This window comes from Apium graveolens, unplaced genomic scaffold (genome assembly GCF_009905375.1).
Source record: "Apium graveolens cultivar Ventura unplaced genomic scaffold, ASM990537v1 ctg5824, whole genome shotgun sequence".
Taxonomy (NCBI): Eukaryota; Viridiplantae; Streptophyta; class Magnoliopsida; order Apiales; family Apiaceae; genus Apium; species Apium graveolens.
Window position 1 is genome coordinate 52,508 of NW_027419116.1, and position 14,686 is coordinate 67,193.

The 14,686-nt window shown below is 34.9% G+C and overlaps 2 protein-coding genes and 1 non-coding gene across 3 annotated transcripts; 2 read left to right on the forward strand and 1 right to left on the reverse strand.

Annotated features, from left to right (window-relative positions):
• Positions 1-6,513: 6,513 nt before the first annotated feature.
• Positions 6,514-6,593, reverse strand: TRNAL-UAG (transfer RNA leucine (anticodon UAG)). Its single transcript has one exon. It is a non-coding gene; the product is annotated as a tRNA-Leu (tRNA).
• A 3,745-nt stretch (positions 6,594-10,338) lies between these two features.
• Positions 10,339-12,301, forward strand: LOC141702875 (protein PLANT CADMIUM RESISTANCE 2-like). Its single transcript, XM_074506482.1, has 4 exons — positions 10,339-10,745; positions 10,888-10,959; positions 11,568-11,780; positions 12,001-12,301. Exons 1-4 carry the CDS (start codon positions 10,487-10,489, stop codon positions 12,084-12,086), a joined length of 630 nt encoding a protein of 209 aa, XP_074362583.1. The 5' UTR covers positions 10,339-10,486; the 3' UTR covers positions 12,087-12,301.
• Positions 12,302-12,443: 142 nt separating this feature from the next.
• Positions 12,444-14,512, forward strand: LOC141702876 (uncharacterized). The gene is made up of 2 exons (XM_074506483.1): positions 12,444-12,891; positions 14,109-14,512. The coding sequence occupies exons 1-2, from the start codon at positions 12,649-12,651 to the stop codon at positions 14,262-14,264; spliced, it is 399 nt and encodes a 132-aa protein (XP_074362584.1). The 5' UTR covers positions 12,444-12,648; the 3' UTR covers positions 14,265-14,512.
• Positions 14,513-14,686: the final 174 nt, after the last annotated feature.

Below are 14,686 nucleotides of genomic sequence, written 5' to 3' on the forward strand. Positions count from 1 at the left end.
AAAAATTATTATCTTATTATTTTATCGAGTTTTTCAATTTTTTACATTGGGCCAAGTCGGGACCGGACAAATTTATTATTTTAAAGAGTTTATTAATTTAGCGAGTATTAATTTAAAGAGTTTCTACTGTAATCAAGGCCTTTTTGTTACTTGTATCCTTTAATTACAAGTCCGGCCTTATACTTATCAATAGTGCCATCAGTTTTCAACTTCTTCTTGAAAACCCACTTGCTACCTAATGGTTTGCAACCAGTTGGCAAGTCCACTAATTCCCAAGTATGATTTTGCATAATTGAATCAACTTCATTCTTGATGGCCTCTTTCAACATAGGCCCATCAGGTGAGGTAACCGCCTCCTTATAAGTTTTTTTGGGTCACCTTCTTCGAGCAAATAGGTCATAAAATCAGACCCATAGGATTTCTCCCTTCGTTGTCTTTTGCTCCTTCTCACTACCCCCACATTTTCGTCTTCACTTTCATCACTCTCATTATCGTCATCTACAGACTCATGAGATCGTTTAGACGTCGTAGGTTGTTGGTTTCCTGGATTACAGGGAAACATCGTCTCAAAATATGAGGCATTCCTTGATTCCATAATGGTATTCTTTTGAATATCAGGAATCTTGGATTCATGAACAAGAAACCGATATGCAGTGCTGTGTGGAGGATATCCGATGAAGACACAATCCACAGTCTTAGGACCTATCTTCACCTTCTTCGGTGTAGGGATCAGTACCTTTGCAAGGCACCCCCACACTTTCAGGTGTTGGTAACTTGGTTTCTTTTTCTTCCACATTTCATAAGGACTTACATCCTTATTCTTGCGCATCGAAATATTTAAAATATTATTTGCGCTTAAGATGGCTTCTCCCCACATCGATTGTGGAAGCCCAGAGCTTAACAACATCGCATTCATCATTTCTTTCAGAGTGCGATTCTTCCTTTCAGCCACACCATTTGACTGAGGGGAGTATGATGCAGTGACCTCATGGATTATACCATGTTGTGAACAGAATTCCCCAAACGGTTTAACATATTCACCTCCATGATCACTTCGTATCGTTTTGATTTTCTCAGTTTGTTGTGTCTCAACTTCTTCCTTATAGATTTTAAATTTATCTATAGCTTCGTCTTTGCTTTTCAACAAATATACATAGCAGTATTTTGTACAATTATCAATGAATGTAATAAAATACTTGTTTTCTCCTCTTGTTGGAGCGAATTTTAAATCACATATGTCGCTATGTATTAGGTCTAGCACTTTGATGTTCCTTTCCACACGTTTAAATGATGATCTCGTTAGTTTTGCCTCAACACAAGTCTCACACTTATGTTTTGAATCGATAGTAAGTTTAGGTATGTATTCTTTTGCACTTAAACGTCGTAAAGTGTCATAATTTACATGTCCTAATCTAGCATGCCATAAATTAGGAGACTCAAGCAAGTAAGCAGAAGAATTCTTCATTTCATTATCGTCCTTAACGGACATTACATTGAGCTTAAAAAGCCCATCAGTTAAATAACCCCTGCCTACAAACATACCACTCTTAGATAAAATAACTTTATCTGACTCTATTACAATGCGAAAGCCATGCTTATTCAACAGAGAACCAGACACAAGGTTCTTGCGAATATCAGGCACATAAAGTACGTTCTTCAAAGTCAGATTCTTCCCAGAGGTCATCTTCAGGATCACCGTGCCTTCACCCTCAATGGTAGAAGTTGCTGAATTCCCCATGTAGAGCTTCTCACCAGCATCGGAAGCTTTGAGGCTAGAGAAAACCGCCTTGTCTGAGAAAACATGCCTAGTAGCACCAGTATCAATCCACCATTCACGTGGATTAGAACCGACCAGGTTCACTTCAGAGACCGTAGCACAGAGGTCTATGTCACCCATCTCCTTGGAGATATTCTCTACCATGTTTGCTTCTTTCTTCTTGTTCGGCTTCTTGGGCTTCTTGCAGTCAGAAGACCTATGACCAACTTTATCACAGTTGTAGCACTTCCCTTGAAATTTCGACTTCGAAATCCCTCCCTTGGGTGTCAGCTTTGCCCCTTTACCAGAATTAGCCTTCTTGGGCTTGGAGCTTTGAGCATGCTCCACCATGTTTGCCTTCTCAGTGGCAACGTTAATTTTCTTCTCGGACCCTCTGTTGTCTTCTTCAATACGAAGTCTAACAATAAGATCCTCCATAGACATCTCCTTTCGCTTGTGCTTAAGGTAGTTCTTGAAATGTTTCCATCCTGGTGGAAGCTTTTCAATAACAGCAGCAACTTGGAAAGACTCACTTATGACCATTCCCTCAGCATGAATGTCATGAATGACCACCTGCAGTTCCAGCACCTGACTGACCACAGTCTTAGAGTCTGCCATCTTATAATCAAGAAAGCGGCCAACAATCCACTTCTTTGCCCCAGCGTCCTCGGTTTTATACTTATGGTCAAGTGACTCCCATAAGACCTTAGCTGTTGGCTTCGCGCTGTATACGTTATACAACGAGTCAGACAAACAATTTAACACATAGTTCTGACAGATGTGGTCGGAGTGCTTCCAAGCATCAGCAACATACACAGTCTGCATGTTACTCTCAGCAGTGAGCAACGGTGGTTCTTCCTTAAGGAAGCGATCCATATGCAACGTGGTCAGATAAAAGTGCATCTTTTGTTGCCAACGTTTGAAGTTCGTTCCGTTGAACTTCTCAGGTTTTTCAGCATGTGCAGCAGGCACAGTTGGCATAACAGGTGCAGCAGGCACCACGGGTGGAACAGATGGTACGTGCGTCTGTACTACAGGTGTATGCACACCAGTAGGCACCGCATGTATGATCGGAGGAGTGAATCCTGCTGATATCTGTCCAAGAGGAACACTAAACTGTCCAATGACAGTGTGTCCCACAGGCACATGTCCCGAAGGCACATGTCCAACAGGCGTTTGACCCCCATCAGATCGTACGATCCGTGCGTTAGGGTTAATCGGCTGCTGGTGAACCCCATCAGATCTAGTGATCTGTGCGTTGGGATCAGCCGTCATGTTCATCGAATCGTTCACAGTTTGGTTCTCCATCGATCTGTTACTCAACAAAACAAGCAGATAGAGATGTATCAGTCACAGATGTATATAAAAGAAATAGCTTTAAGATTGTGAATACAATCTGCGATTAATACAAATAATCAAACAAGTGTGTGCGTGAGTAAACGAGATCAAACAGAGGAAGAAAAGATATAAACAGAAGAGAGATCCTCCAGTCCAGTTAAAACTATCTTCTTAAAGCTATTTCGCCTCTCACCGTATGTGCGAGTCGATAGCCTCCTAGGATAAAACGAGGTAGCGGCGGCGTTACGGATAACAAGCACCTTCAGCGAGCTTGAACGGGCACGAAACTATCACCGAGAGAGAGATTTGTGTTTAGAGGCGAATATGTTTTTGGTGTGTCTAACCCTAACGCCTTAGAGGTGTTTATATAGGTGTAGATAGACTTGTGCGCTACTCTTTTCCATAATTAAATATCATTAATTATGGAATCGGTGTAATACTTGCAAGCTACTCTATTCCATAAATAATCTGAAACAGAATTAGATTAAATATATCAAGACATACACCTTATAAATTAATCTGAAACAAAATCAAATTAATTTATGCCATAATATTTGAGCCAAATTCTAATGGAAAATAATAATTTCCATTATTAAGAGAATATCATCATATCTCACACATCTTTTAGTCATAATGCTCAAAAATATGACTTACCAATATGGGACTTATACCCATATTTTTCAACAATAAGTAGCATCGGGCAAGAATGAAAAAAATATATTAATAAAAATACGTTCATTACACGGGTTATAGATTAGTTTAATTTTTGTAATAATTACACAAAAATTTTTTTTTAAAAAAAATAATATTAAAACTTGGAGAACCTAACTGTTTCTGGGTCATTCCCTGTGGGCTGCAACTTTTTAGATTCTATGTCTTTTGCCGTCTAGCTAGTATTTATATATTGTTTAATTATATTCAGTACTCATTTAAAGCATTTTACACTCATGTACCAACTTATTTATAATTTAAACATGTCTTTTCAACACTTTTATTAGCCCGGTGACCCCAATTAAAAAAGATATTTCCTTTAGTATTTGCTTCCTTTGCTTAAGCATCATTCATTCAAGAGTCAAGATAAGCCGGTTCTAGTTTAATAGAGTTATCAATGTCTCTAAGCATGTTATTATCTCTAATGGCTGCACGATTAGATTTGAGTATATCTTAAGTATTTTTGGAGTCTACTAACTCATATTGTTTTTTTTATTTCATAAAATTGTTTTTGTCAAAAAAGACAAATAGATGATAATTGAGCTGAACAAATTAATATCAATATGATTTTTAAATTCTAGACTTGAGTATATTATTTTTTATGCACGCTTATGCATTTCCTGGATCGGAAGGATAATTTTGATTGACCCTATGTTTATGAATGTTTTAAATGCCTTAATGCTCTGAATTAATAGTCACAAACTTTGTAGAATTGACTGATTCAAGACTTGTCCAGTCGATAATCGGGTCGCTTTTGAATTGGATCAATTTCGAATTGATTCCACTTTCAAATTATGATATAAGTAAAGGTTATTCGGATCGAACCGTAATTGATTCAGTTTCTGTTTAATTCAAATTAAAAGCGGATAAAATTTAAATAAAAATTGAACAAAATATTAAATTTAGTTTTGTTAACATATAATAATATTATATTATTGCATAGTTTCATTATTATAATAGTTTTCTGGTTATGATATTTTTCTTTATTATATTTAGTTGTCGGCTATATAAGCCCCTTCTATTGTAATTAAGAACATGTTACATTATAATAAAATCATACCCTTTTTTCTCTCTTTATTTTCCATAATTTATCATGATATTAAGAGTAATGGTTCCATCCTGGATAAGATCACGGAGAATCAATCGTGTATTTCAATTATTATTTTTTCTAATCTTTCTTTTCCGAATCGCTTCTTTGAATTATTTTGAGTAACAAAATCATTTTGAGCAACCCGGGGTGGGAGTAAGAGTGAAGTTGTAGACATTTATATATGTTAAAAGACAAGTGCCTTTGGCTTTGAGAGGCACTTTCGGATAGAGTGAATATATATGTATATAAAAAATTCAGGAGAGATTGCAAAATGGTGACAAAACTATGATAAAAGAAACAAAGCATGTAAATTCCAGCATAACCTCTTGAATTTCGGCTATCAGTGGGTTGTTATTTAGAAGCGTGATTGTCTTTCGGTCCTCCATAAGTGGTCCGCTGCTAAATTGGTTTGTTCTAATTAATGGTTGCGACTTTGGTGCTTGAATTATGTTCATACCATTGGTAACCTTATCAGGATATCTAAACTGATAATGCATCCAGGGAGATCGAGAGATTATCCAGTAAATTTTTATTTCTAGAGAAGCTATTTGTTACTTCCTGGACAAATTACAATAAAATTTTATGCTCCATGTCTATCAGAACGTCCATGTCTAATAAGGGAAGCAGAAAATGATATATAATTAAACTATTCTGAAGAGGACAATTTTCTTTTTCTCTAATAAACTTGTTTTTTATGAATGCAATATATTGAGAAGTGAGAAACACAAACATCAATACTAAGGGGAGAAACAGAATGTTAGAAGTATGAGCCCAAAAACTAGCAGGCGTGCAATGTGGTATGATAACACTAGGGCCATATGGTGGAGTCCCCCCAGCCGTCCGTCCCTCTATCGTCTTGATTCTCTATAATTAGCCCTCTTTTTCACTTTTCCTTTGGAGGATTGCCACTGTCCAGACAATGTATTCCAAAAGCTCATATATGCAACACGAATGAATCTATGGCTGGCCATTTTAAAATTTATAAAGGACTTGTTCTAGTATCTTCTTTGTTGTCTTAGTATCTATTGCAGAAACTTACATCTGATCTGAGTGCCATAACTTAACACTGTTGTCTTTTTCAAATTTGATTATGTCTACGCAATATTTTAGTCGCCTGTGTCCCTTTCGTTTTCTCATCGTTCTGTTGCTGTTGCATGCACAGGGCGCTAGCTGAAGCCTAAAAAGTCCAGTCCACAAGTTAGGAATACTCTCAAGTCTTAACCACAGACAGTAATTTAAAATTTATACTAGGTGCTGAAGTTAAGTATATGTCTAAATCTGAAAATTTTGGTTAATCTAAAACAGCTACTGAACTGGTCATTCAATGAAAGCGATTAGTAGTCGGCAAGTTGAAGTGCAACAGCAGCCCAAATGTTTCATCTGTTGTAAAAACAAAACCATTGGTAAATTAGCATTAACAATACACTTAAAACTAGATTAACACGTGATAAGCAAAAGCACTGCTGCTGTACGAAGAGAAGGCCATTTTGTTATTTATAGCATGTTGAACGAGAGCCATGTTTTCTTAAAGATTATGTTTATACATTAACATTTCACCAAACTGGAAATGGAAATGTAGGTTTGTGCAGCGGCTCGTCAAAAAAAACAACAAAAATTATGACAGCTGTGGGATTTGAACCCACGCCCTTTCGGACCAGAGCCTAAATCTGGCGCCTTAGACCACTCGGCCAAACTGTCATCAATGTTTAAAATATCATTAAATTGCATATACCTTAAGATTGAGTTTACGAATGGTTTGTTCGCACTTCGCTATGCCAATTCTAAAAAAAATCCCAGTTATCCGTTTCCCTGGCTTCTTTATGTTCAATATATAAAATTACTATATTATTCAATTCAAAATTTTGAAATCTTTCAATCATTTTTGTGAGGGACTTTTAATTTTCGATTGATTATCGATAAATTTATAATAGCTAAGAAATTGTCTTTTCTAACTAAAATATTTCACCGATGGAATAGTATCGTCTATTATAACGTAATATAAAATAAAATTAAAAAAATATGAAAATGATAAAAGTAAATATATAAAATACTTGGTGTCTGTTTGGGAAATTTTAAAATAAGTAACTTATGACTTAAAATGATTAAGTGCGAAATAAGTGATAAGTTGATAAATACTTTTAACTTTTATAAGTGTTTGAATAAATTTACTTATAAATTCAGAAGTTTTTTTACTTAAATGAATTAAAACAAATAATTATTAAATACAATTATCTTAGTTCATGAATTTTAAATTAGAAAATATTTAAAAATCTATGTTTTAAAATCAAAACTTTGGAAAAAAGTGAAAAAATGAAAATAAGTTGGAAAAAAATACATCACTGTCAACTTTCCATTTTTCAGCTTATAAGTTGTGAATTCAACTTATAAGTTGGGTCGACAAACAATCATCAATACGTTGTCACGAACTTATAAGCCAAAAGTAACTTATAAGCTAGTAGCCAAACAGACCCTTAGAATCCGTACAATTAAATTTCCTTGCAGAGAAAAAAAAGTAAATTAAATCCGTACATGAAAGTTTTTCCCCCACGATAAAGCAAACCGGTCAAATAAACAATCCTCGTTGAGGCAAGACATACGACAACATTCGTACCAGGGTGAACGCGGGTCGGGTTGGTCGGGTCGGCTTCAGGGTAATAAATTGAATCAACATTTTTAGTTCGCTTTTTAAAAAATAAACCCATTAACTAAAAAATATATTTTCAACCCAACCATACCTTTACACGTTAGGTTGGGTCGGGTTGGTTTTTGTTAAAACTCGAATAAAACTATTTAAATATTTTTTAGGAGTCAAAATTTCAAATAAATTTAACCAAAAGTTGAAGTAAACTAGTGATACCCCATAATTTAACGGAAGATAAATATTATTGGATACTATACGTATCATATACTCTTCTAGTTTAAAGTTAATAACTTATAGTGTGTTATTCGTAAAATAATAATATTATTTCGAATATATTGATTAATACAATAAATACATAGATAAAAATTTCAAATAATAATATTATAATTATAACATCGGTTTGTGTTGGATTAGTAAGGGTTTGACCCAACCCATTATATTTGGGTTGACAAAAATTTAAACCAATTAAACTTCTAGTTTGGCTCTGTTGACCGAAATAAGGGACGGGTTGAGTCAATTTTACGGTTTGGTCGGTTTTTTTCATCCATGATTCGTAATATTTCAATTTCATGTATGGAGCGCTGAACTTCAAAACTCGCAAAGCCCAGACCGCAACATCCTAGTTCAATAAAGAAGGCCTTAAAGCATATTCTAAACATTAGCCCAACTTGGAAGCCCAGTCAAAGTGCCTCGCATTTTACATTGAATAAATTGAACTGCTATTAAGGACCATAAATGGGTACTTCCTGGGAAAGTAAGTAAATGGGTGCGTTACTGCGGAGAGACGGAGATTTAATAAATTTAGTAATATGGGGGACCTGTGTGCGGGAGATAATATATATAAATAAATAAATAATCTTATATAATTTATGTTAAATATATTCGAACCTATTAACAAAATTAAAATTTGCATGAAAATGATCAAATGCAAAAGTTATTATTTTAAAATATAAGAATACAAGTGAAATCGTTTACATTACGTAAAATTGAATATTAGAATCGATATTTTTATAAGAACGAATAGATATGAATATTTTATATTATAAAATTATTTTGTTGAAATGGACATTTTATTATAATTTCTGAAAAATAAAATTTTAAATAGATAATATGAAATAATCCGTACGTAGAATAGGGGTACCTGTGTGAAGTACCGGGCATGTGAACCAAGTATTTCTTATTTCTTATGTCAATATAGAGAAGGCAGAAAAATCTATCGAACCGGGTTTTATTCAGACTTTAAAAAATCCGGGTTTTTTAAAACGGATGAGGTCGGGCTTTTCTAAAAACCGGGTGGGGCCGGGCAGAGATTCCTAGGAAATACAAGGTCCGTTTTAGGCTCACGGGCCGGGGCAGATCCGGCCGAAACGGACTTTATCCGGGTTTTTTATTTCTATATTACAAAAATATTTTAATATTTTATAACTCGAATTATGAGTGATTTAAATAATGGAGAAAATAATATGTTGATATATCAGATAGAGTAGTTTAGACACTGAAATAAAAAATTATTTTTTTAATATAATATATAAATAATTATATATATCTTAATTGCTCCTAATATTATAATACAATTATTTTAAAAATCATAAAAAATATTGTATATTTTCAAATTTTATATAAAAAATCGGTTTTTTAATCGGGCTTTTCAAAAAACCCGGGCTTTTATCCGGGTCAAACCGGACTTTTTTAGATCCGGGCTTTTTGTCTTTCGGACCGGGCCGGATTTTCGAGAAAAAAGGAGGCACATTTAAGGTCTGCGGGTCTGGCCGAACCGAGCCGGGCTTTTTCCCTGATCGAGCTTTTCGGACTTTTTTCCGGATTGAATCGGATTTTGGGGTTCGGATTTTTTAAATCACTATATCTGTCTTTGTCTCCGTTTTTTTTCTCTTTTTGAAAGGTATTTCATTTTTGCCCTCGAACTATGTCGGGGAGAGCGCGGTGCGGATCGGTGCGGTTTTGTAGTAAAATCGAAACCGGAACCGCATATCTTCGATTTTTAAAATTAAAAAACCGAAACCGCAACCAAACCACCGGATCGGTTTTGATTTTGAAAATCTCGGTTTCGGTTTGAATCGGTTTGGTTTCGGTTATAAATTGCACAAAATTAAATTTTTTCAGTACAATCAATATATTTCAATTCATTTTAGCTATACATGTTTGTCAAATGATCTTCCTGAACTCTTCTCCTAATATAAGAAAATCACCTCATGATCCCAACACTCACTCCATTTTACTGCTTCATCTGGTTTTTTCTAGACACTCGATCACCAGAACTATAACTTAAAAAACCCCAGTTTAGTAGATCAATAACTAATCGCCTAAGTGATTAAAATAATTGGATGTTTAAAATATAATGAGAGTTGTGAACCATGTGATAAGTCTGGCCAAGTTGTATATATTGCTCTCCATTATTGTTTTTGAACTCACTCAAGTAATAATGAGAGTTGTTGTTTAATACTCGACTTTAACTTTATTAAAATTATTTGCGATACGAGTATTTAATCTTTTTGCATCTAATATGTAATGTTTGATTTTAGTAGTTTATTAGTCTCTTCTTTGTTTGCTTCCTTAGCCAACCTACAAAAGGAGGAGTTAAAAATAATGTATTTTCTGCAAACATGAAAATGGGATTGCAAATTGCATATATGTAGAAATTTCGAACCCAGATAGTAATTTATAATTATAAATAGTTTTATTTTTATATAACTTGGGCGACCGAAGTTTGACCATTTCAAAGAAAGGCGGAAGCAGTAATTTAATGCAAATAATGCATATAGGTGGAAGTTTCTGAATTCCACATGATCCGTATATTCCAAGTAAACGTCAACCAATCTGTTACAACCTTGTCCTTAAGGTCCAACACTTGTGAATTCTGATCCATATAATTAGTTCCAGCACTACTGCAGCTGCAAGCCTGGATCAATCTAGTTTTAGATAATAACCAAACATGTACTCTTCACATTCTAATGAGTATGACAAGTATTCAGGAATACCACAGCCAACTGCACCTCCACCAGCACCACAGTCATATGAGAGTAAAGGAATTGTCACCGGGGTTCCAGTGAACTCCAGCAGTGGCGAATATACTAGTTACTCTGATAACAGTCGTCCTCCTCCGCCTGCTCGTGTTCCGCTTCAAATTCTGCCTAAGACTAGAGGTCCTTGGTCTACTGGCCTTTGCGAGTGCTTCTCCGATCCTGCCAACTGTAAGTCTGCAATTTTATTTATTTTTAATAAAAAAAAATTGTAATAGTCTATTGCGTAAATTTTTGTAAACCTCTTGTTACCGCGAGAGGAGATGAGTATTTTATTAGACTAGGAGCTGAAAGATTTGGGTTGGTGTTGCAGGTTGCATTACATTTTGGTGTCCATGTATTACTTTTGGACAAATTGCAGAGATTGTGGACAAAGGATCTTCATGTAAGTTACTAGTTCAATTGTATTCTTCTGCCTAACAACCTAGCTGTAAACTAATTAATTATTGAATTACTTTTGTTTTGATGTTAATGGATGCTTTCTAATCTTGACTTTTACTTTTCAAACAAACTTTTACATAAAATACTACTATAAGTTGCAAGTTATGTGATAATTGTTATATTGATCTTGTTTTAAGTGAAATTACAAACTTAAAATTACTAATGAATGTATTTTCTTTATTCTTAGCGAATTAATTTGATTCATACTGTAACTCTGTAAGTTTGTTCCAACTTAAAAATATGTTTGTCAATCATGATAACATAGATGAGAACTCTACCAACAATCATACAGAAATACAAGTCAATAGTAGCTAAGGCCGTGTAGATAGTTGTACCTGAATAAGTAAGAGGATTTCTGAGTTTTCAACCTCAATTTGAAAAGTACACACTGACTTCAAATTTGTAGATTATTAGGATTACATACACGAGATTGCTTCACTTAATTTTAGTGTTCAGCTGTCTAATTTAGTTCAAGTGTTGGCATTCATTGATAGTTTGAGGTCTAAAATGAAACAGATGTAAACAATGACGGTTTAATTATAATTTATGCAGCTTGCGGAACGAGTGGAGCTCTATATGCCCTGATAGCTTGTGTGACGGGGTGTGCTTGCTGCCTCTCCTGCTTTTATCGAACAAAGCTAAGGCAGCAATTCTTCTTGCACGAAACTCCTTGTGCCGACTGCTTGGTGCATTGTTGCTGTGAGCAATGCGCTTTGTGTCAAGAATACCGTGAGCTCAAGCACCAAGGCTTTGACCTGTCCATAGGTAAAACACTCACTCGCGACATTTTTTTCTAATTAAAAATGGTGAATTGCATATTTTTAAATATTCAAACAGCCATATCTCTGCCTCTGAGCAATTTAGAGATGAACCTGAAGCCTCAAGGGATTGCATATAAGCCGGGAATTTGTTAAGCCATTTTACAATCACATGTTCCTTATTAATCAAACACTAATTACTTTAACTTCCAATGTCTATCGAATAGGATGGCATGGGAATGCGGAGAAACATAACCGTGAAACAGAGATGGAACCGGTTGCTCCAGTGGTTCATGAAGGAATGAGCCGCTAGATAGCTATGATGTTGTATGTTGTTGAGCATTTGCATTGTTCTAGGACTACACTAAACAGTCTAAAGAAAGAATAACAACCCTTATGTGTAATGTGGTGCTGCTTGAATATGTATAAAATGTCTGTAATTATTAGTATGTGTTTTGTATTGTTTTCATTCACTACATTACTGTATTTGGCAATCATTCTGCATATATTTTATTGTACTTGTTGAGACTGTGGTCAACAAACTTATAGTTATAGGAAAGTTCTTAATACATATAGTATGCATTTGTTGCAAGTTTTTTAATTTTCACTTTTGAATGATACTCTTTACAAAACTCCAGTAATATAAAAACAGGAGCATCATGCACCCAAAAATATGCGGCCTCCATTTAGGGAGACTTAAATAGTAACTTTGTCCCCTATGCATTCTCCAATGCAAAAACACAGAGATTAAAGTTGCCAACATATGCTAATTGCAAAAAAAGTAGTGCTTTTTCTGTCTCATTTGAAATTTCTTGTTCAAAGATTTGAAAACCAACCTGCTGACTGAGAGAGAGAGAGAGAGAGAGAGGTATGATATGGAAGTGGAGGGGGGATCAGCAGAGAAAGAGCTAGAGAGAAGAAGCAATTTCTTGAGTAGTTTAATTAAGAAGAAAAAAGCTACTGAACAAGAAGAACAACATGATCGTCTTAATGTTCGTGTTAGGGCATCTGATATGCCCATCTCGTTGCAGAATAGAGCTTTCTCTTGTGCTAGAGACAATCTTGACTCCATGTCCAGAAAGCTTGATAACAAGAGCTTAGCTCTTGCCCTCAAGAAGGTAACTTCTGATTATCTTTTATTTCAATTTTTTCTTGTCAATGGAGTCTCACAATTTTGCTTTTGTTCATTACATCACATTATGATTTTTCATTCTTCATTTCCATATATACCTCAAATGTTTTTCTAGGATGAGGTTTCCTGGTGGCATCTAATTTGTTGCATAGATGTTTTACTGTATAATACATTTAGAAAGAAATGTTTTGCCAAAAAAGTTTAAATTAAAGTCTCAAAGGTGATGTACATGTCAGAACTGACATATTCATTCTTTAGTTTTCACCCTTGCATATACTTTATTTGACTAGAAAAAGTTGCATCAGGACTTCTGCTTACAAACCTCATGACAACACGCAATTGACGGTCACGCACTCACACACATCTTGTAATTACTATAAAGATTGCACTTTTGAATGGTCCAAATTGACAGTGTTGAATATAACTTGAGACTGCTGGCTGTTGCTGTTGCTGTTGCTGTTGCTGCTGCAAATAAGTTCATAGCTTGAATGCTATATTGAGATGAACTTTGTCTTTTTTTTGGTCCTTTAAAATCTCACAGTAGTTACAGAAACAAATCAAGTGTTTCGAGTATATACAATTTAACATCTGAATCTTGTTGCCAGTTTGATCTATTCATGATTTTGCTGTAAACTTAGCCATCATCCGTCAATAAATCCTTGTTATGTTATGATAACTCGTTAAGCCCTGGAACTGCTAACTGGTTGGTTGGTGTCTGGCCGAAATTATAACCTTTAATTTGTTTCTCTCTTGTCAAATGGTGCTAACATATATATTCACTCTCCTGGATGTTTTCTAATAGTGAATGTTTTGTTGTGGATTCTGGTTAAAATTATGTCATAGCGATACCAGGATTACACTTTGATGTGCTACGCTTCCTGACACGATATCTTTGTCTGATTTTTGTTTGTGTAATAAAATCAAATTCAGTTTGGCATCTAGGATAGAATGGTAGTCAGGTCTGTAAATATGCAAATTGGAACGAGTTTCATTTGTCTCGCTATAAATAGTAAAGCTTGTTCTTCGGTGTTACACTTGACTTTATTGGTCGAGGATTCTAGTTAGGACTTTTATTGGTCTTACTAAACATAGTAAAGCTTGTTTTTCAGATCCGTTATTTGCCTGGGAGAAATACAGTCTTCATAGTTTATAGTGCAAATCCTAATATCCTATATTTGATGTTGGAATTCTGTCATATCTCAGGAATTCGATACATCGTATGGCCCGGCCTGGCACTGCATCGTGGGCACTAGTTTTGGCTCATATGTCACACATTCGGTAGGAGGGTTTGTATATTTTTCGATTGACAACGTTCATGTGCTTCTCTTCAGAACTGCTGTTGAGCCTATGGACCATTGAGACCACCACAACTTGATTTATCAGATGCTGATTTCGTGTGCTGACTAGAGCCTGAAAATATAGCTAAAACAACTATTGTGGAAGCTGGATTTGTACTTTCTCTAGAATTATTTTGTAATTTGTTTGAAAATGTAGACAACCAGCCATTTGTGTACTACTCGTTTCTTGCATACGGGAAACACCGGACTAATCTGATAATTACGACGACAAGTTATGGAGTTGAGAGTAAGACTTTAACTTTACGATTCTACCGGGCCTTTTTTAACATTTTAAGATTTTAAATGAGCGGAATTAGATCTTCCTCTAATATTTTAAGATTTTAAATAAACAGTTATTTAACATGGTTAGATCTTCCTTTGACATTTTAAAATTTAAAATGAGTTGTTACTCAATATGGTAAGAATTTGGTTACTCAACATGAT